We start from the raw sequence: 23,109 nt of genomic DNA on the forward strand, positions 1-23,109 counted from the left end.
TTCCTTTAATGATTTAATGTGAAAAAAACTCAACAACTGTTAAAATACTGCCTCATCTTGTAGGCTACACTGGCACACTTTAGCAATAGACACATTGTAGGTCAGCAGGCCATGGCGCGCCTCTGCTATTTATTAAAATCTTCAGAGGATTTAGTTGATTTCCTATTCACAGAACAAAGCTTGTCGCTTTGTTTGAGGTGACAGCCATAAATAAAGATGAAGATAATCGCTTCCACCCTTCATGCAGGCTATTGCTAAAAGAGACATCTTGAGAGAAAACTGTTCAAAACAGGCAGCACTTCAACGTGAGTAACCCGTATACACACAAAGACATGCTAGTGTGATGACATTCCCCAAAACACATGCGTGAATGTCGGAACTCATTGTTTAAAAGAGTAATCTCTGAACTCTGTCAACACATTGCTTAACATTCAAATAAACGCTTCATTCTATTAAGACCTCTAATGGATGGTGTAAACATGTAGTCATCTGCTTATTAGTTTTAATCAACATAATACAGAAAATGTCACACTGATTGTATCTGGCAACCCTTTTAATTCAGTGCACCTTTTCATTTGCAATTACAGGGTGTGTGTTCATTATTCATGGGTTTTCACCTGAAATAATAGCAGTGTTGTATCATTACACAGGCATTTGTCATGTTAACCGGAGTATTTGGTGAATCTTTAATTTAGTGGTTGATGCCGATATCCTGTATATAGCAATGTGGCTAATGGCTGATATAATACAGATATAGACACAATACAATTAATAGTGGTAGCACTTTACATTAATGGTTTATAAAGGGGTTTATTAATGGCTCATAAGTAATTAACAAATGTATTATAAATGTAATTATAATAACATAAATAAAAAGGGTTGCTTTCATGCAATACTTGCCAAATAGTGAGCATTTTAACTTACATGTTCTAAATTCTTAATTATTACACTTATTCATACTTTTATTACAAAAACATACTGTTAAATACCCTTATTCATGATTTATGTCACAATGCTGCAAATAGAGACTATTATAGTGAGATTAAAAGGAAGGATTATGTCATTTTGCTATAGTCCGCTTTGTGTTTATATGCATGACTATACTGTCTTGACTCACTTGTGTTTTCACTTTCCTTGTCACATTGATGTCAAAAGAATGATGCTACTCCAAGTGCTGTCCCAACTTACCTAGTCCTAGTTACCTAAAGTCCTCTGCAAAAGCACTTTTTAGCTGTTCATTCTCATTCACAGCATATCTCATATAATAAAGCTGAATGACCATTAAACCATACTGAACTTTACATAGGTTTATAATGTTGGCAGCTCCTTTAATAAATACTTTGTATGTGTCTTCTTTACATTTATGGTCAATTTTCATAGGTTACTTATGTTGAATAAGTGTTATTAAGCAGTTATAACATGTTAGGTAAAAGGGCTCACTGGCAGGTACCATGAAAATCACCCTTTTATGCATGTTGTTCTAAATGCATATCAGTGATTAAGAATGCGTTAATAAATGAATTCTTAATCATTAATAAAGCCCTTTATAAACCCTTAACAAAGGGAACATTCATCTAAAGTGTTATCATTATGACAAATGAGTAGGGTTGCCAACTTTGCTATGTGAACACTGGATGGGAAGTTTCACCGTCCAAATGGGAGGGCCTCAAGCATCTCACCACTAAAAAAACGGGACATTGGGCATCCATACGGGTACACTACAGGTACGGTATATCAGATATTTTTCTTCTTGTTGTTTCCTTTGGTGACAATTTTGACGGAATTTTGTTGAAGTCTTTTGGAAGATTTGAGTGGCTAGACACACAGATAGACATAACAGCTGCCAGTATCAAACTTTAACCTTGCGCTGACATCTATATAAAGATAAAAATAAATCATGTCAACACAGCTTATTTTCACACTAAATCTTTTCATTGCGCTGAGTTAAAAAAAAAAAAAAAGACTCGGACATTTTATGTAATCAGTACTAACATCATCTGCTGTATGGACGTTGCATAGTCTTTTACACTGGCTGCATGTTCTTGCAGCCTGTAGCCCTCTTCTAGCCTTAACTGTGCTTATCCTTTTCTTGATGTTTGGAAAATACGTTGCGGTGGATCTTTGAACTGTTTGACATCTGATGCAATCTGAAAGTGCAGACTTATTATGAGGAACAGTGGAGGCCATATAGGTCATATTGGTTTGCAATGTCTGCGAGATAAACAGGAGCCTGTCTAGAAACATCATGCGAGATAGGAAGTGTGATACTTTTAACCTCTGTTTCTCGCTCATCTTGTGTGGTAACATTTTATTGGATGGGGTGAGGGCTTTCAGGTAGATAGGAAGGAAAAAATATAAAGATGCATCAGGAGGAAAATGAGAAGCTCAGAGCACCTGTGGCCAAACACAATAAAGAGCTTCGAAAACAGAGGCTGAAAGGAATTTCAGCAAAATGAGCCAAGTCACGTCGCTGTGGCAGAACAGACAGGAAGATTAAAGCTGTTGGAAGACTGGAAGAGGAAATGGGGGTAGAAGAGGCATCATTGCAGCAACCGACTCTGACACTGACAGGTCTTAACCAGGTCATTTTTGCCTTACATTCACCCCACGGTTTTTCATCGCCCGTCTATCCCATGTTCATTTTTATAATTCACTTTTGGTTCGGCCATCACAGGCCCCCTTTTACCTCAGGGCGCTAGGGCAGCTACCCACTCTGCCCTCCCTGTTGTTACGCCACTGATTGTGCTCCACTTCACTTTTTTTTTTTACATCCTGTTAAACCATTTTTCATGCTGTAAATAGTTTATATTTGTCTACTTACAATGTCTAGCAGTGTATGTATATGCATCACAGGTGATCTTTTTTATTTTTTATTATTATTATTTTTATTTTATTTTTTTTCTTGAAGTCATGAAAATTCCCATCACAGTGTCATTTCAGCACATCTTTAATTTGGTATTGTGTTTAAAAGAATTCTGTGGTGAAAATTACATTTTTGTTATTTTAAAACAAAATAGCAGAGTCCTTTATCTTGCATAGGATAATTTCATAGCTAACATTTTATGTATCCTAAATACATACAGTTAAATACAATTTGGCAAAGTTAAGGCTTCATTGGAAGTGACGCCCAAAAAAAATATTCATATTGAATTTTACCTTGATTTACCTTGACTGTGGGACAGTTGTTATAAAAATAAAACAATGCAGTAAAAAAAGATGCTGGTGTACTATTATGTTTTAAATTAAAGGCACCACCAAGTGTGTACTACTATGACATATAAATACTTTAAAATTTAAATGTTTTTTTTTTTTTTTTTTTTCATGTTGCGGTGATAAGAATATCATAATGACCCTCTTGGAGGGTTAACAATAGTATTTTTCTAAACTAACATTAACCAAGATTAATTAATGGTGTAAAATATATTGTTCTTTGTTAGTTCCTGATTACTAATGCATTAACTAATGTTAACAAAGGGAACCTTATTGTAAATTGCTACTGTTTCTTTTGATTTTGAAGTGTAATAGGTCCAAACATTTTTTAATTTTTATTTTTTATTTTTTTTATGTCAGGTTTCATGAGAATCACTTACAAGAGTAAAAACTCTTCTTCTGACAGTAATTTAACACTAAAAACAGCTCTTCAAGTTGTGCGTGTCAGCCGGCAAAACAGACAAAATGACTTAATACACTTTTAATAAATAATATTTTTGAAATGAATAAAACTAATTCATTTAGAAGTTACCACTTTTCAGGTTACCTGACAAATCATCTTTACAGTGTATCTAAAAAGTTTTTTTTTTTTTTTGGAATTTGTCTTTGGTAATTCCAGTAACAAATTCCAAGACCTTAAAGGAATATTCCAGGTTCAATACAAGTTCAGCTCAATCGACAGCATTTGTGGCATAATGTTGATTACTAAAAAAATGTATTACGACTCATCCCTCCTTTTCTTAAAAAAAAGCAAAAATCTGGGTTACAGTGAAACTGTCACATATTCCCTGTTGTTTATTTTGACTTTTATGCTGAAATTCTGGTTTAGTTCCCTGTTCCTGTTTCCTGTTAGTTTTGTAGTCCTTTGTAGTTTCTTTTCATGATTGGTTTTCCCCTGATTGTTTCCCCAGGTGTTCCTCGTTCCCTTGTTTTCACTTGTGTATTTAAGCCCTTGTTTTCCCCTGGTTTTTTGTCAGTCTTCATCTGTATTATGCTGTGCTTTGTTCCCTGTGTTTTGTTTCATTATGTTACCTGGTTTACCTTTGTTTTATTATAAAAGGCTGCATTTAGATCCTCATTCCTCTCCTGTCTTGTCACAGAGACACTTACAATGGAAGTGAATGTGGCCAATTTTAGGAGGGTTTAAATGTGAAGTTTATAATTTTATAAAAGCACTTTTATTCTTCTGTTAAAATGTATGTATCATTTGAGCTGTAAAGTTGTTGAAATCGTCGTTGCAATGGGTGTTTTAGGGTTTACGACGTTACAGTGTTATAAAATTGGCTATAACTTTACACATAAAAGGTTTGTAAGTGATTTTATAACACTGAAATCATGTTAACTTGCATATTGTTTATGTCTTGTGGCGATACTTTTGAAACAGTGAGTATTTTAACACTTACGGATTGGCCTCAATGACTTCCATTGCAATTGCCTCATTGTAACCCAGATTTTTGCTTTATGAAAAAAATGAGAGGTAAGAAAAAAAAAAAATATGTCAAATTTTTGTATTGTAATCAATATTGTCAAAAATGCTGTTGATTGAGCTTAACTTGTATTGAACCCAAAATATGCAATTAACCAGTTAATTCACCTACTCTGTCATGGAACATAACTGGATTTTATGTGTAATTAATTTTATAATGGGTCAAAGCAAACGCACACATCTGATACAATTATTTTTCCCCATTAAAAGATGCATGTTTTTCAGCCATGGTGCCAGCTTATTTGTGCTTGTTTTTGTGAGAGCCACTGGCGGTGGAGAGCTGTAATCAGTTTACCTCTTTAGCATTTCCTGGGACATGCAGCCATGTGTAGCGCAGAAGGTAAAGGCTCATTTACTGTGAATAAAACTGCTATGATTGCACATCCTCTCCCTGAGTTACCCTGATATCACTCTTCTGTGGTAACCAGAGAGGAAACTCCTGTTTTGACTGCTGTCTTGGCTCAGAGATCTCATCAGTTGTTTACTCCCCTACAGTGTCTGGGTGGACATGGGTGATGAATGCCTCCAAAATACGTGTCAGGAACACTCACAGGTTCTCACAAACAAGTTATTAGACATTGACAGTGAATAACAACCTGGAATCTAAATATAGCTGGTAAAAAATCAAGGTGCAGTGTATTTATTATAATTTTGTTTCATGTTGCTGTGAGACTTTTTCTATCACAGCTAAATGTGGAGAGACGACTGTAAGTAAGCCATTTGTATGTTAATTTCCCCCAAAACTGTTAACACTGTGGCACTTTCAAAACATTGCTGTTTATTTGTTTTCAATTGAATTTTTATTTATTTTTTTATTTTTTTTCATATACATTTTTGGTGAACCAGTGTTATGATTTTGGGACTGGACTATCTGTTTGTCTGACCAATGCCATTGTTCTGGAAACCTGACTGAAAGCAATCATTATCTGTGCAATTAAGTTTGGTATAGAGCCCCTTCGAGGACAGGGAAGGAATTAGGTTCCCTTTCAATAAATTAACAATGGCTCTCCTATAGTAATATAGTAATATTGTGGTAACGACTGTAGTAACAGTTTTTTTCTTTTTTATTTCTAAACCATTGTTTGGATACAAAAACCATGGTTTTACTACAGCAATACTGTAGTATCCATATAGTTATCCATGTGTGGCAGGTAGGCTGTCATCTCCCTGTTTTTAGTGATTGGGTAACGATGTCATTCATTGATTGCCTATTGCCAGTGTGGTGTCCAATTGGTGTTGATCATTTGTATTTGAATTTAATCATTGTTTTGTTCGTCTTACCTTTTACAGCAGCTAGGTGTTTGCAGCAGGGAGACTGGCTTCCATTTCTGTGCCTGGTGGTGTTTTTTCTACACTACGTGCTGTGCTGTGCTTATTACCACATCATTTTTGGATACGTGTGTGTGTGTGTGTGTGTGAAACACGTTTGATTGTGGTGCTTTTCAGGACAGATAGTGTTTGTAATTAGATTCTCCCTGCTGGTAAGCCTCAGCCCTGTTTAGTGTTTTGATAGTATGTATGTAATTGTGTGGGTCTGTCCCCCCTGCAGCTGCCATTATTTGATGTAATATGAAACCTGCCATTCAGGCTGAATCTTGTCACAGTATTTTGAATTGAATTTTATAATTTTATATTGATTTATTTTGGAAAATAAAAAGAATATATTTTTGTACTGGTATCCACGCCTTCATTGGTGGACACGAACCTTTTGTGGGTGGATTTAACTCCTTGTCAGTATATATATTCCCTGGGTGAGATCCCCAGGGTGGCGTAGTTAGCTACCCTTTCCTCTCAATCTCGTAAAATTCTAATGTAGGTTCTACCCCCTATGTTTATCCCACTGTTCCCGCTCCGTTCTACTCGCCACAAATGGTATTACTATGGTAATATTGTAGTAACTATGACTGTAGTAAGAATGGTTCATTTTGTCCTTACTATGGTTTTGCCATGGTAAAACTACTGTCACAGCAGTAAAACAATGGTTAATTTTCATAATGGTTAACCATGGTTTTGCAATTGTATCACAGTTGAACTGGTATTCATAGTAAAGCCATAGTAACCACAACAATAACCATGGTTTTATTTGAACTATGATATTCATGGTAAAACCAGAGTAACAATAAAGAAAACCAAAACTGTGGTAATAAAAATCATAATCATTCTAAAAATAAATAAAAACTAAAAAAACACCTACGGGTCAGGGCTGATCAAAGGTGCAGATTTGTAGTAAAAGAAAGGACTTAAATATTGATCTGTTTCACACCCTAACCTATTATATTTCTTCTGATGACATAGATTAAACCACTGGAGTCAAATGGATTACTTTTATGCTGCCTTTATGTGCTTTTTGAAGCTTCAACGTTGTCATTCACTTGCACTGTGTGGACATACAGAGGTGAAATATTCTTCTACAAATCTTAATTTGAGTTCAACAGAAGAAAGAAAATCATACACATCTGGGATGACATGAGGGTGAGGAAATTATGAGAGAATTTTCAGTTTTGGTTTGGGTAGTTTTAGTATTGTAACACCATGAATATAAATAACTCTAAAATACTATGTTTTTAATTTGTGGTACATGTCTTAAAAACCATGGTTCTTGCCACAAAAAATGATAAAATTTTTACTGGAGGTTTACTATAGTTAAGCCACTTTACCAAAGTGCTTAATTTCCGGAAAGGCATGTGTTTTAAATATGTTTAAAAAAAAAATAATAAATAAAAAACTTGTACAACAAATTAACCATGAAATTACTTTAGTTATACTGTAGTTACCTTTTATTGTTATTATTATTATTATTATTATTATTATTATTATTATTATTATTATTTTATTTATTTATTTGCCAGAAAGGTTATTATTTTTATTACCATTGTTTTCATTTTTCTGTATTATTACTATGGTTTCACACCGAATATCATGGTTAAAATATGGTTGCAGTAGAACAACACCATGGTACATTTTGTGGCTATGGTTTTACTACAAATATAATAGTTGATATATAGTTAGATATTGCTGTAAAAGCATGGTACATTTTGTGGTTACTATGGATTTACTGCAAATACCATTATTCAAGTATGGATATTGTAGTAAAATCCTAGTTAATTTATTGCGAGGTAACCCAAAATAATCGCAAGAGAATGCTAAACTTTTGTAAAGGAGCACAAAACTATTAAGACTGATCTTACAGTGAAATCGGAAACAATAGGTTGACTTTTCTTCAGGTAAAATCGTTCTGTGCTTACCAGTATCGATAAACTGCCCCCCAGTGGCCAAGGCGGTAAGTGTTGTTGTGCGTATGTGCATGTGTGAGCTCCATTTTCTGGGTGAAATGTCCACAGAGGGGTGCCAAATGCGAGTTATGAAGCGTGTTGTTTTCCACAGTACAGGATGTAATACAGTGAAGAGGAATGCATATTTTATAAACTGAACCCCCCAACCCAAACCTAAACCTAACCATCATTGGATTAAAAACGTAATGTTAAAGGGGAAAATGCAACCTCCGAATCATGTTCGTCACTGATTATGAAAATGTGATTACTTCCTGGTTTCAATGCAGGATGTGAACCTGGGTCTCTCACACTGCTGATGCAACACGCTTCCAGTCGCGCCATAGGAGGAAGGTGAACACCCTGGAGCTGATGCAAAAATGCCTGATAGGAGATGACGCTTGTCAGTGAGTTGGCATAAGGTGGCAGATTCTAGGGTACTGGAACTCTCGGAAACAACATGCCGACTTCCCGTGTGATCATGTTGAACAATTTCAGAAAAATAAATTCCTGTTCTGTTCTCTAAGGGGCTCCAAAGTTTGGTGATGCCAGAGGCACAAAAATTAAACACTTAACCTTTAAGATGATTCCAAAATAATTTGAGGTTTTGCTTAAAGGGTCTGAATCTACGAAGGAAGCACACACCAACAACACAACCAAGGAAAATTTCTTCAACAGAATCTTTTTAGAAGTCACAATTCTTTTTAATATAAAACGCCTTTAAATATCATGTCACGAAGAATCCAGAGAGAGTGCCTCCGTAATTGCTTCCAAAGTGCGTCTTAGGAGGGACTCCATTGTGACAGAACTAACAGTTTTTAGTTTGTCTCTTCATACAGGAAATGTCGAGAACATGCATCACAAACACACTTACAAAGTCCAAAAAAAAAAAAAAAAAAAAAAACACACACAAAAGGAACAAGAGTGAACGAGTCTGGGGTTGAGTCAGTCTCCTTGATGCCAAATGGCACGTAGACAAACAGCCGTCTTGATGGGTGAAATTCATCAGACAGCTTTGCGGTTTTGGGTTGGAAAGGACATAGCCCCTCCCTCTCTTAGATGGGTAGCTGAAGAAAAGAGGAACGAAAACGTAGCGTAAGGGACGAGCAAATGACCAATCAGATTCAGCTGGGAATAAAAATGTGAATTGGAATATTATTCCATTTTAATTGGAATATATTGTTCCATGTCAAGGCTTAAATAACACATATTCTTGAAAATGTTTGAGCAATAAACAAAAACACAAAAAGTTCAGTTTAAGCTGTTACTAGACTCTAGCGACTGTATTTCAGGGTCAAAGCTGATCCAATCGAAAAGCACTGAAATTGAATGATTCTATACCGCATACGATTGGAAAATAATTTTTTTACAAAGTGAGATCTCTTCTACGTTTTCATAAAAAAAAAAAAAGAAAAAAAGATATATTAGTGTATGGCTTCGTACAGATGCTCTTGAAATTAGTCCAAGTGAGAATGTCAGAGATCCACCCAAATTAAGTTAAAATTAGTATCCTATAATGCTTTTAAAACTGGACTACAAAATCCTTCCTCAATTAACTTGTATATATGAGAGGTGTGGGTCACACCACAGATGCAACTGAGGTGACGGAGGTCACCTTGTTGTCCTCTGCCCAGGGTTGTAAGTTCTGCAGGGCGTAAAGCGAGGAGTTGTGTAGGCAGAGAGGGTCTTGTTGAAGTGGTTGACTCAGAGTCTTCTGAAAAGCCTCCTGTTGGAGCTGCAACATCAGACGGTTGGCTTGCTGTCGCTCTGCCTCCCTCTCCTCAGCGGTCTGCCTCCTGTCATTAGAGACGCATGACAGAAGTCAACATAATTTGTGGTGACAGAGACCCTTTATAAAAATACGAAAGCGGATTATGTGATCTAACATGCTTATGTAGTGCAGGTCCTAGGCTGGTTTTAATTACCACGAGAGATCTGAGCACTCCACGTGCAAAAAAGGGTTGTGCCTTTATGAAAAATAACAATGTGTGAGTTATGACTAAAGTAATTTTAAATGAAGCATGTGAATGTTAATGGTTCTTTACATTTAATAATACATCATACTTCAACATGAGCAGCATATTGGAACAGTGCACAAAACAGATAGTCCTTATATTACACAACAGGAAATGACAAATCTGTATGTGTTGAAACCAGTGCAATTAACCATGAGCTACACATTTTGCACTAAATCCTGTTTTTACTGGTCCGTGGACCTGCTCTATAGACCTGACGTTATGAATCATTTGGTAACACTTTTCATGAATGTTCTTTATTAAGGGGTTAGTTACTGACCAATAACTTATTTTCAAATGCATTATAAATTATGTGTATGCATTTATAACAACATGAATAAAAAGGATGACTGTCATGTAATATTTGCCAAATAGTGAGCCATTTTACCTCATGTTATAAATGCTTAATAACACTTATTCAACATTAAAAACCTATGAAAATATACCTTAATGTAAAGTAGACATATATAAAGCATTTATTAAGGAGTTGCCAACATTAGAAATCTATGCATATGAAGTTCAGCAAAAGTTCAGTGAAAAGTGTTTTTACAGAGGACTTTAGGTGACTAGGACTAGTTAAGTTGGGACAGCACTCGGAGTAGCACCATTATTTTGACATCACGTGACAAGGAAAGTGACAACACAAGTGAATCAAGACAGTACAGTAATGTATATAAACACAAAGCAGACTGTTGCAAAATGGCATAATCACTCTTTGTAACTAATAATGGTCTATATTTGCTGCATTGTGACATATATATTGTGAATTAGGGAATTTTATGTTTTTGATTAATATAAGTTTAATAAGTGTATTTATTAAGCATTTATAACATGTAAGTTAAATGCTCACTATTTGGCAAGTATTGCATGAAAATCATAATTTTTATACTAATTATACTTTTTATTCATGTTGTTATAACCGCATATCAATGATTTATAATGCATTTGTTAATAACTTATTAATCATTAATGAACTCTACTGTAATGAAGCTACTGTAGCTAAACATGATGCCAACGTGGACAGGTCACGTTACAGACCCTCATCCATGAAAACCATGAACAAAACTATGCAAATTAAAAGAAAACATGACCCATACATTAAAAATGTGTTATGTTTGGTAGTGACTAGTGTGTTAGGTAGCTATTGGATGTCCAATGTAAATAATGGATCCTGAAACTAATTGAGATTGAGAACCACTGAACTACAAAATTTATGTCAAAAAGAATTCAAATTTCAGGGAGCTATCCATGATTCATGAAATCATCCAGACCAGGTTGCAAATGACTTCATTCACCATGACAAAATCTGTCCACCATGAGGGCCCAATCTTTGCTCCGTACCTGCCGCCTGGCATCCATTAGCCACACGTCACAGCTAAATGCATCACTGTAATGTGATTGCACTCAGCTCATTTGATCACGGGCTTGTTACCCGTATGGTTGACACGCAAATACATCCTTCATTCTCAGAGTGTCCCTGTACATATGGTCAAATACTATACTTGCAATGACAAAACTGGAAAACATGGAATTAAAGTGATTTCTTAGCATCTTTAATGTTGTACAGTAGGCCTATGTGATTACACATACACCACATATTATGTTTACGTGCATTTGTTCAGAGCTATTTCTACTTGATCTGACTCTAAGAGTTGCTTTAGTTGGTGCAACCTTATGTAGTTAGGTTGATTCGCACATTTTGACTTCAGTCATAAAATCAATATGAATTTACATCTTACTTTGGAAGTGATTGACTGTTGTTGTTGTTGATATTCTAACTGGCCAGTTTCATTTCAGTTGGAAGTTGCATTTCATTCAAGGCCATCTAAAGCTTTGCAAATTTGACAATACACAGAAGTGACTGTGCTAATGAATATTTCCCAGCAGCTTTCAACAGATCCAGACAATCGTTGAATTAAGTTGAGCTCCATAAATATTGAAGAGTAGGCATACTAAAACAACCATAATGCATTTTTATTTGTTAAAGGCCATGACTCAGCTTCATTATGAATAAATCACGTTCGGCAAGCTCTTGTCCACCTATTGCAGCCTGTTAGTATGACCAAAGGTAAGTAAGCCTGCTCTTAATTAGACTGGGCACTTATTTGCTCCAAAAGAGACGACGGCAAAAGGTTGAGTAGATTATGGGGAAAGAATGGACACACTCTCAATTATTCAGAAGTATATAGTGCATGGACAGCAAGTTTCCAGAGCCTTTTAAGAGCTTCAACATTTCTGCTTGGTCAAGGCACTTGGTGTCCAATGTGAAATAAACAAATAAAATGCTAACCTCAGCAAATCCACAGCGGCATTATTCCAGTAGGCCCTGAATGCCCTCTTGAATTAAACTCATTTGTTACTAAATCAGATGCTACTGGAACTTATAAACATCCATTAGCAACAAAAGAACAGTAACAGGTCTGAAACACCAATACATGATAAAACAATTGGATTTTAAAGCTAATGTGAACAGCACCATTAAAGCTTTAATCAATTTTATTGTCAAAGGTAGCACAGAAAAAAAGAAAAGTAACAACCAGCAAAGAATACAAAAAGTATGCTATATATTAGTCAATTAATTATTATTATTAATTATTGACAATTATGTTGTCATGACAATATGTATGCTAAATACTTTTGTCATGACAATTAAGTAGGCTAAGTACCCCCCCCCCTCCCCCCAAACAAACAATAATTTCCCTATGTAAAAAATCTTGATGAAATGAATTAGGCCTAAATTACATGTGACCTGGACTTTGGTGAGATTCACCCAGATACTATTTTTTTGACAGATGGATAGGACGGATTATTTATTTATTTAATTTTAACAAAAACAATGTCACCTACCTCCATTTTGTTCTTCTGTTCTGAAACCAGGTTTTGACCTGAGCGTCTGTCATTTTCAGGGCCTTGGCGAGCGTTGCGCGCTCCGCTGACGCCAGATATTTCTGCCGGTGGAACCGTTTCTCCAGCTCACAGATTTGCACGCGGCTGAACGACGTGCGGGGCTTTTTCCGTTTCGGCGGAGTTCGGTTCTGGTACGGATGGCCGATTCGTCGAGTCACGGAGAATGGTGAAAGGGCAGCTGGAAATAAAAAAGACACTGTCGGTAACAGTTTTATTAATAACACTCACAAACATTATTTCGTTAAATAATGATACACTTAACTGTATTGTAGATTTACATGATTGGAAATCATGGAATTTGGAATTGGAATTTGTATATATTTTCATTCATGTTCAAAATTGGTAATGACCTAGCCCATTAATGAAACGTATTATGAAGTGTGTCACAAATGTTTTCATAAACCTGAGCCTTTTCTTTCATTTGCATTTATTTTTAAGTCATTTATATATATATATATATATAAAGATACAAAATAACAATAAAATAATATTAATAATATTAATGAGGCATGTATCACCCTTAACTTCAGCACAGACATGGACAAGCTGTATTCTGGCTTTACAGTATTTCAAACAAAATGCTAATAGACGTGAATTGAAAAATCGATTTCACATTCAGCTCACATGTAGGCCTATCCTTCATCCATTTTTCACGGTTTACAAACAAGGTCTGTGTTTCCCCGAAGCACTAAGTAGAACGTTATTAGCACTTAAGTAGTACTTAATCTCTAAAGAGCATTTCCCAAAAGCATTGTTATTTAAGTAGTTCATAAAAACGTTCGTAAATAAACGAGAGCTTTGAACCGCACTTAAGTTCATTAAATGCAACTTAAACTTATCTTTCTGGCATCTTTCACAGTTTATTAAAGACAACAGGACATGTAATAAATTGTATTAATATATTTTGATCATTGGAAAGCCATTGTAAACTATTTCAGAGGATAAAAAAAGTGTTGAAAATATCGAACAAGTCGAAAAAGTTGAACAGAGGAGATTAAATCAAGAGTGTGCAATGAGGGACTCTCTCTCTCTCTCTCTCTCTTCATCCTCCTCCTCTTCTTTCTTCCTCCAATGGTTGGTTCAAATCGGCTCGCCTATTATCTTTTTACAAGGCAGTAACCAATTGCATGGTGCAACTGCAGATTAAATACTACAAGTACACAGTACCTTCAACTAACCAGATGACCTATTAAAGTTTAGACAGGTCTATGAGTAGTTCAATACTGATGCCTGTCATTTTAATCCTGTTCTGTGTGCATTTGTTCAGTTTCCAGCCAAAAACTACGTGAGAGCCCCTTATGATTCACATCGTGTACATTCACATAACTTGCATTTATTGCATCACTTTCGTTAATCTCTATGATTGAGCATCAATACATCTGAATCTCCGTCTTAAAGCCATCATTATTTCTTTTATTAAATTCTGTAATAGTTAATACATTTCTGTGCCTCGACAAGGTTACAAACAACTTCCATGTTTGTTAGTATTTCCATATTATTTTCATGTTGTGAAGATTAACTCTGGACATATTTTCCAAAGTGATCAGCACATTTGGACTGGACAGCTCCCATAACAAAGCACTTAAGTTCAACTTTATAATGAGCGATCTACGTGCTAGTTTGGAAAACAGGCGTTACTCCATCGTAAAATAACCAGCGACGTTAGTTAAGATGATCGTTAAAGATTAAGTTGCAATGTTATCGTGAAACCCAGCCCTTGTCTTGATTTTGCATTCTGAATTCTTTGTATGCAAATAATTGTATATATCCTTGACATGTTCACCTTTCCCGTTTCCTTCTCTCTCTCTCTCTCTCTCACTCTCTTAACTAATATTCATATTTAAAGCTGCTGTCAACTCTTAATATGAACAACTTGATGGTTACAGGTCCAGAATGCAATTAAATGCAAGTGCACCTAGACATGCCCTTTGTAAATTTAGGCTACAATAAGGATGACAGCAATAAACAATGATTATTGCAAAATTTGCAGAAAAACAAACAAATTTGCCAGGACTATATCAAGAGTTTATGGTAAGAGTATACAGTACATTTTATTACTCTTCAAGTCTCTGTGTACAGCAAAAGATTCCACAGTCAAGGCTTCTAACTGGAGGTTAGGAGTCTAACCAACATGATGTTTCGACTATGTTTACTGTCATTGTGTGTTGAATACCTGTGAAACCGAAGATTATACAAAAAATTACTTCTAGCAAGCTATCACATTGGAAAACGTGTTTGATTGAATGTTGCAGTAAAAGCCAAAATTAATATTGGACATCCGGAGAAAAATGTTCATAGCAACACCTGCACTGTAAAATCGAATTAGTTGACCTTACTTAGATTTTTCAAGGCAATCGGTTTGCATGCTTTTTCTAAGTTAATGTACTTATTTGGCTCAAGTAAATTAAACTGAATTTTTTTAAGAAATGTTCACTAGTTACAAGTAAACTTAAAGTATCGTTGTTTTGATTTCATTATTTAAATTGGGTTATAACATGTCTTATACAGTGTAAAGGAAATTATGACTGGACTCTAGGTTAACCATATGGCACACTGGATTCTACTCAGTACTTCTTAGTGCACATAAATCTGCACAGAAGAATGGCTTAAATTTAACAGGCTCCAAGTTCACCACACTGTAAACCCTAATGCTCAAAATAATTAATTGTTTTGAGTAGGGAAAAAATAAATCATACAAATTAGTTCAAATAAATTATCCTTGATGAGTATTTAGAATCTTCTCTTTCTTTTGAGTTCCCGAAACTTACACCTTTTAAGTAACCTGAATTGTTCAATGTTTTCAGTTTAATTAACTTGCCTCTTTAAATTTAACTGAAAGGGGATTTTTATTTCCCAGCATGCTTTACATGGCACTCCACAGGGAGAGTAAATGTTAAAATTAAGTGTTATATAATGTGTCTTTGTGCAAGATGAATGTAAAGGGAGATACTTGTTAGTGTTTAATGTTTTGTTGTGTTGTTTAGAACAGTTTCTGTCATGTTAAATTTTTGGGGGGGTTACCATTATGGTGAATAGTGGAGCTTGAGATTAGTCTGAGGACAGGTACATTATTAGATTGTTCTCCGGTATATATGCTTGATGAGCAATTGCTATGCTAATCATAGCATGGTTAATCCAATTAACATACATTCAGAATGCTAACATTCACTGTACGAACTTGTTCTAGCTAGTACTAGCTAGCTAAGTTACCTCTACTTGACATATTTAAGTTGAGCATGGTGATTATAAGTTCAGCCAAAGAGTTAAATTTAAAGTTAAATACCATTACAATGCATGAGTAAGCTTATTCAATATTTCAAGTTATGAAAAAAAAAAAAAAAAAATCAACATCTGATAGTTCTGCTTACTTGAACTTGTAATTTATTAACTTAAATTTAAAAAACTGATATAACTGATTATCTAATATATTCTTTAGTTCTGCTTACTTTACAGTGCACAGGCAACATTAATCACCCTCATGGTGACTTCACAAAAATCACAATTATCAACCAGCTACAACAAAACAACAACAATAGTGATAAGAAATATAACTAGATACATTTTAAAATAAATATATATATAATTTTTTCTACATAAGTTCCCTTGTTTTTACAAAATATACACAAATTATTCAAGAGCAAGGGCTTATGGGTATTTCACACAGCCACAATTTTGTACGTCATAATTTTGAGTTTGTAGTACTCAAAGCCAACATTGAAAGAATGTAAATATTTAAGTTATGATTCCAAAATTTGACATTTCAAGTACTGTTTAGGACAACTTAAATGTTTTTATTAATGACAACTTTAGGATTTAGAGAGTAATGGTAACTTAATTAAAACTAGTAAGAATAGTAAAAACTTCAGCTTAAATTGAGTAAAATTTTTTTTTTTTTTTTTACAATTTGAGATTACTATTAATATTTACAGTGTAGTGTAATTTATCAGAGACTTTTGATAATAGCCTACATAATTCTGTGACGAAATGAGAAACAAAAAAACATATCAATTAAATGCAAAACATTAGATACCAAAGCAATAAATGCCTTCAAGCAGAATGTTAAATTACATACTTCATATAGGCACTGGCATTTAAATTGTTTGTCCATCATAAAGAAAATAGCATAAGACCAGAATGACAGAGTAACTGGAGAACATGTCTGTTCAACACTACACTGTGGAAAACCTGTTTTTATCAAGTACACCTTGACCAAAATGTTTATGTTAGAGTAATGTGATTCATGTTGCTGGACTGAACTTGGGTCTGGCAATGGTTGGCTGACCATGTGAGAAGACAGGGGGAGAGTTCAGATAATACCATGATCTGAAAATGTCTGTTCTTAGCTTCTCACAACACTCAACTACATTCATTCACGCTCTTATGTAATTCAAGATTCACCTCTTGGGCTGTTGATGACTCTCAAAAGAACTTCTATAAAGTTCACACTAGTCATACTGGGATTCCTCAAGGTCTGACATGAGATCAGGCTGACATTGAATCTGTTTAGGTCATTCTCAGAGATGCAGTCAGTCAGGAATTATATTTGATAAATAAATGAACTTGCACATGCATCACCTGGCAATTCAAGCCAGCTTAATTGCATTGCTGTTAATGGGAAATAACAAGGCTTCATGATTTTATTTATGCCTAGACTATATTTTAATTTTGATCAGGACATCCCTAATGCCTTGATGGATCGTTAGTTTGCTTGCCATCTTTTTATTGGGCAAGCAAGTAAAAAGGCTTGTGATTAGATTATGCCCATAGACTCTTCATTCCTGTGCGTAATTGGATTGTTTTTCATTAAAGCGCTGATCTTGAGTGACAGGAGGCACGCGTAGTCATCAATTAAGCACATTGTTCGGTACAATGATTCCTCCAACTGTGAAGGAGAACCGTAATTGGGAAACGCGTTGAAAGGGTGAATTATTTGACGTATCTATGGACTAAATGTTGAAGTGAGGATTTTTGATGTGCTGTCACAGCTTTATTTGATCTGTTTTCTTTTTCTCTGTTGTCAGGTATGTGCAAAAGAAAACTAATAATACATTTCCAAGACACCTCCACTCCCCCGCAAATACAGATGTGGGTCAACTGGAAGCAAAAACAATCCCCGTGTTCTCTCTCGACAGCAGGGGAATTCTAAATGATATGTCTGCGTAATAAAATTTATCGTGAGCGCATCAAAAAAAAAAAAGGCAAAGCTTGCCTTAGAGAATATGCGGACAGTAATAAAAATCAGTTATACATGATACCACCTTCATGCGACAGCTCCTGCCTTCACCATTGCGAATATTACCTTTGTAGCAATCTAATAAATATACATGTAATGGATTCAAAGTGAGATATTGAAATCTAACATGGGCATTTGTCGCTATTTACGTGCGGTGGGGCAAAACAGAATGCGCCTTTAAATTTCCCCTCATGCTGGGAATTGAAATTTCGAATAAAATACAATAATTGTCATGGAAAGCCATAAACCGTCCGCTCCAGAGCCGCCAGTGACGGTCGTATTTCCCTTTAGACACTGTGTCACCATGGCTACGCAGCCTAGTCTCAGTTTCATAATCATTTGTATTTATGGGTGGGAAAGATCATTATTGTCATTTCAGACAGAGCGCCATACACGCGCAATTTCATTTTCCAATTTCTCCAAGGCCAGTGATATCAGATTATGACTATCACCTGCCCTTTGTTGTGAAGCGGCTCGGCCCAACAGCCCCCCACCGTCACCAGTAATGCTGCTCTGTAAAATAAATGTGCCCACTGATGAATATAGCGTTGTGTGAATCAGTGCAAGCGGCTGTGCCATTCCAGACAGAAGGGAAAGTAATACAGCCATGCTCTTGCTACTGTGTAGACGGTATTATTTCGATAACAATTATCAATAACAGCAGTTATTTTATTTATAGACTTGTACACAGCTCCTTACACTGCGCAGCTGTTACCAATGCTGTTTACGGGGACAGCAAAGCCGCGCGTAAAGATCATTTGAAACGGAAAAGGCAAACCACCTGTGTTTATTGACTTGAGAGCGACTGATCTGTGTATGCATTTCTGGACTTTTATAAACTTGCAAACTGCCAAGGAGTCAATTAACAAAAAAACATGTGGTATGGCCTTTCATCGCCTCCCATTCGGGAATGATATGTCCGGCCTGCAGTGCATATCGAATCTCAGGCCTGTTCGTGCACCTATACGCACCGTGACACTTGTGTAAAATGCAGACGTGCAATTCAAGCTGATGGAGAAAATAGATGGAAAAATCAGAAAGCTATTTCACAGGCATCGCGGCTTTTGCTGTAAGCAATATTGCTTTATCAGTTGCCATGAGAGAAAGGCCCCAAATGAATGACAAACAAAGGTTTAAACTACTGCATTTGGTGTCTATTACAACACTCCAAAAATATTTAGGTTCACGCATTTCAGTCGCTCAATTAAGAAATTTGAAACCAAATGAAATTAATAAAACGTAGATTTATTCAAGTTTTATTAATTTAATATAGTTAACGATGACTCAGTTCAGTTAGGTGGAAATTTGTTATGAAATCGAAATGCGTAAATCTTAAAAATAGGCTAAAATATTTTCTTTGAGTGAAATAATCCTATAAACAATAAAGTATAATATTATTACTAATTATAATTATATTAATAGGCTCCTACAACAACAACAACTACTACTATATAATAATAATAATAATAATAATAATAATAATAATAATAATAACAATTAATTGAATTTAGTTTAGCTAAAAAAATTTTGTATAGTAAAATAATAATAATAATAATAATAATAAAAGGCCCTGCGTTGCCTTGCATCCAGTGCCATTCAAAGGCAAGGAAGTGATCAAATATAATAAACGAGTGGCCCAAAGTGACTATGAGTAAAAATTGATAATCATATTTACAAAAGAGCTTCTGCAGTTGACATATCATTCTCTCATTTGAATAATTAATAAGAATAGAGTGGGATTCTGAATATTTCATGCGCAGAAATCCATATTCTTCTTCATTTTCATCTCACTATATGAGTGACGTCATTCGAAGACGTGAATTGACTAAATGGAAAGCATGGGTGGATGCTACGGCTTTACAGACTAGACACAAACACGACTTATTTCCCATTATCTGAGATGTTATGACTCATAAAAAAAAAAATCAACAAAATAATTGTTCATTTAAGAATAAATCCTTATACAATAGGTCATTATCTTCAGTGATCTTTCTTATAGCGTGCGTTTGTCAGGCTGTCCTTCAGAAATACGTGCTTTTATCGTCCCAAATCGTGCTCTTTTGGATATCCATAGGTATCACGGTTGCGTAGATTAAAAGCATTTGTCAACATGCCATCACGCATCACTACTGGCATCATTTAGATCCATGCAACCACTGTGTAATTCATGTTAAAGGCCAAAAGAGACAGTAGCTCATATCAATACGGACATAATCCGCTCTCAGAAAACATACAGATGCAGTTGATCAGAAGAAACTGTGCTTTTGAAAGGCATTGTGTTTTTTATGTGCAATACAAGGAGCATAACATAGGCGGAAATGATGTTGGTGTTACAGCTGTGCTCCCGAAAGGGATTTCCGGTAATAATCCAAGAGCAATTAGTGTTAAATTGAATTTGTTTAAAATAAAAACGGTTAAAAATGTTTTGAATGTATAAGTCCTCAACCTAATTGTAAGCCTTTAATTATGGCAATAATTAAAAATACATTTTAAAAATACTTGGCACAAATTTGATATAAACGTGACTTTTGTAATTGTAAAAGAGCAGAATATATTGAATGACTATTTCTTTAATATTTCGGTGCAAATGGAAAGCGAAAGAAAGGGGACTATTAAAAATCTACATTTTTATTATGCAATTCTTTTTGTGTCGTGCAATTGTAATTTCATAACAGAAATTCGATTAAACAGGCTAATGGTCCCTTTAACAATAATAATAATAATAATAATAATAATAATAATAATTTTGTACTCTATTAATGAAATCTGTTTTTGTCTTTAATCTTTTAAATCTTTCAAATGTTTATTTTTATGCATTACCTTTTATTACTAATAATTGTTTATGTTGTTATTGTTTTTATTGTTGTTGTGTGCTTTTATTATTTCATACTGCATGAACATTACTGTTATTATAAACTGAACTGCTGCTGATTTTACAACTTGTTCCATTTGGTTTTTTTTTAATTATTTGTATGGTAATTGGTTTGAAAATCTAAATCGATTTAATTTGATCAAATTTTCTCCTCAGTTATCTAGGCTTATAGAGATGCATTGATTCACAGCTAATAATGCACTGAATTTGAACAAATCGGGCAATATAATATAACAATAAAACTCAGCAGCACATAAAGTGTCCGTCCTCCTAGATGTTGGTCACTATTATACTTTTTTTTTTTTTTTTTTTTCTGACGCAAGCAGGAATCTAAATCAGTCTTCTGTGGGCAATACAAAAACTATTCTGCAAATAACAAAGTCTTACCGGTCAACCGATCCTTCGCAAATCTTCTGCTGCTCTCCATCCAGGGGAACGTGAAGCTGGAGGGGTTACCCATATTGGGCACTGTGGGTATCCCTGCCGCGAAGCCCGGTGGATGGGCAGTTGTAGGCGGGTGAGGTGCGGGTGGCATGGGTCTGTGTGCCGGGACTCGGATGACACCGCCTGAATTCCCTGAGTTCACGTTAACGTTCATGTTCATGCTCACATTCATGTTCATGTTAACGTTGTAGGAACCCGCCAGTCCCGCCGCCATCGAGCAGGCCGGATTGTACACGCTGTTGTAGCCGTTGTAGACGTTAGGTGCGAGCGAGTAGTCCGAGTCACCTATTCGGCTCGGCAACATGCAGCTGCTCGGCTGGTCGGAGCCATTCAGAATCTGATCTATTCCAAAACTGATGGGTTCGTGCTGCTGGTGGGTCTGGTTCACCTCTTCGATTCCCGTGTGCTCCATTGTCGCGGTTCTGTGTGTTACACAACACAGCCTGGAAGATTGCAGTGTTTTATTCCTAAAATGTCAACGCAATATTGCTTATTCCCCAAAATCCCCAACGTATAGAATTAGATTTTTTTTATTTTTTAAAACAAATATTCTTCCTCCAAGCTCTCGGAGCCCATGCAGTTTATATCTCTGCCATTTGATGTCCAAACATAGAGAATCAGAAATCACAGTGATTCCATCACGACTGCAGAAGGCGATTCAATCAACATTATCCCACACTTACTCGCATTGCGTCTGGATCTTTTTCAGTTCCATGATGATACCTACAAAATCAAGTCGGCAATAGAAAAGCGCTTCGCGCGCGCTCACTGTTAAATCCTTGTTGGAGTGATGAGTTGCCAAGTTGCCGAAAAAAACAAAAACAAAACCTGACGCTTTTCTGGCGTGCTGCTATTTCTCAGAAAGGCGCACGGCCCAGACTCGAGAGCATCACTGTTATCTGAAGTAAAGTGTTAACTGTCCGATACGTGCATATTAATTGTCGCAAGCTGAAAATGTCCTGTCCGTGCGCCTCGAAGTGATTTCGAGCAGGTGAGACAAACCCCCTCTGCCCAAACTCTGTCACACGCCTTTCCATTGGCTTGCGAGGACTTCTGGAGACAATGCGTCGCACTCGCACCCTTCTCTTAAAGGACCCGCCTCTGTTTTTGCCAGGGCTGTTGTGTTACAGCTCACAAATGAAAACGGCCAGTGTGCATACACAGATAGCGCAGTGCAATAACAATATGTACAATATTTAGGAGTGCTCGAATCAGACCGGACACGTACATTTCTGTAAGAATAGCTGATTATTGGATAGAATGAATTGCCATTAGTAGCCTTGTCTATGTATAATAGGCTAATAAACACGACACGTTATTTTAATGTTATAAGAAATAGCACAGGTAAAGGACAGGGTTGACCCGTAAGCATCGTAAGCCTAAGTAGATCGCAGAACCGATCGATTCTTCATAAAATTATGGACTGTTTCTTAAAAACATCGTGACTTAAAAAAGTAGCCTATTTAAAAATCATGGTAGATCGACTGTGTCATAATCATAGAATCTCGTAAAAAATCGGGCACCAGCAAGATAAATGCAAAATGTATTAAACGAACTAACTAACTAACTAACTAAATACTGATTTGTGTGAATGACTAGTTTGTGCAAAGTCATGGCATGATTGTTGCAGACAGTTGCAATATTTCAGTAGAGTAATGTTGCGCATAATGCGC

At 35.6% G+C, this 23,109-nt stretch overlaps 1 protein-coding gene across 2 annotated transcripts; it reads right to left on the reverse strand.

The window, feature by feature from the left end:
- Window positions 1-8,664: 8,664 nt before the first annotated feature.
- LOC127418343 (T-cell leukemia homeobox protein 3-like) lies at window positions 8,665-22,390 on the reverse strand. Of its 2 annotated transcripts, XM_051658925.1 has the most exons (4): window positions 21,380-22,390; window positions 12,828-13,065; window positions 9,581-9,761; window positions 8,665-9,032 (listed from the first exon to the last, which is right to left on the reverse strand). In XM_051658925.1, the coding sequence occupies exons 1-4, from the start codon at window positions 21,846-21,848 to the stop codon at window positions 9,021-9,023; spliced, it is 900 nt and encodes a 299-aa protein (XP_051514885.1). In that variant the 5' UTR covers window positions 21,849-22,390; the 3' UTR covers window positions 8,665-9,020. The 2 variants fall into 2 exon arrangements, with proteins under 2 accessions (XP_051514885.1, XP_051514884.1); XM_051658924.1 differs by lacking the exon at window positions 8,665-9,032 and having other exon boundaries at window positions 9,122-9,761.
- Window positions 22,391-23,109: the final 719 nt, after the last annotated feature.

The sequence above is a fragment of the Myxocyprinus asiaticus genome, chromosome 27, assembly GCF_019703515.2.
Source record: "Myxocyprinus asiaticus isolate MX2 ecotype Aquarium Trade chromosome 27, UBuf_Myxa_2, whole genome shotgun sequence".
Classification (NCBI taxonomy): domain Eukaryota; kingdom Metazoa; phylum Chordata; class Actinopteri; order Cypriniformes; family Catostomidae; genus Myxocyprinus; species Myxocyprinus asiaticus.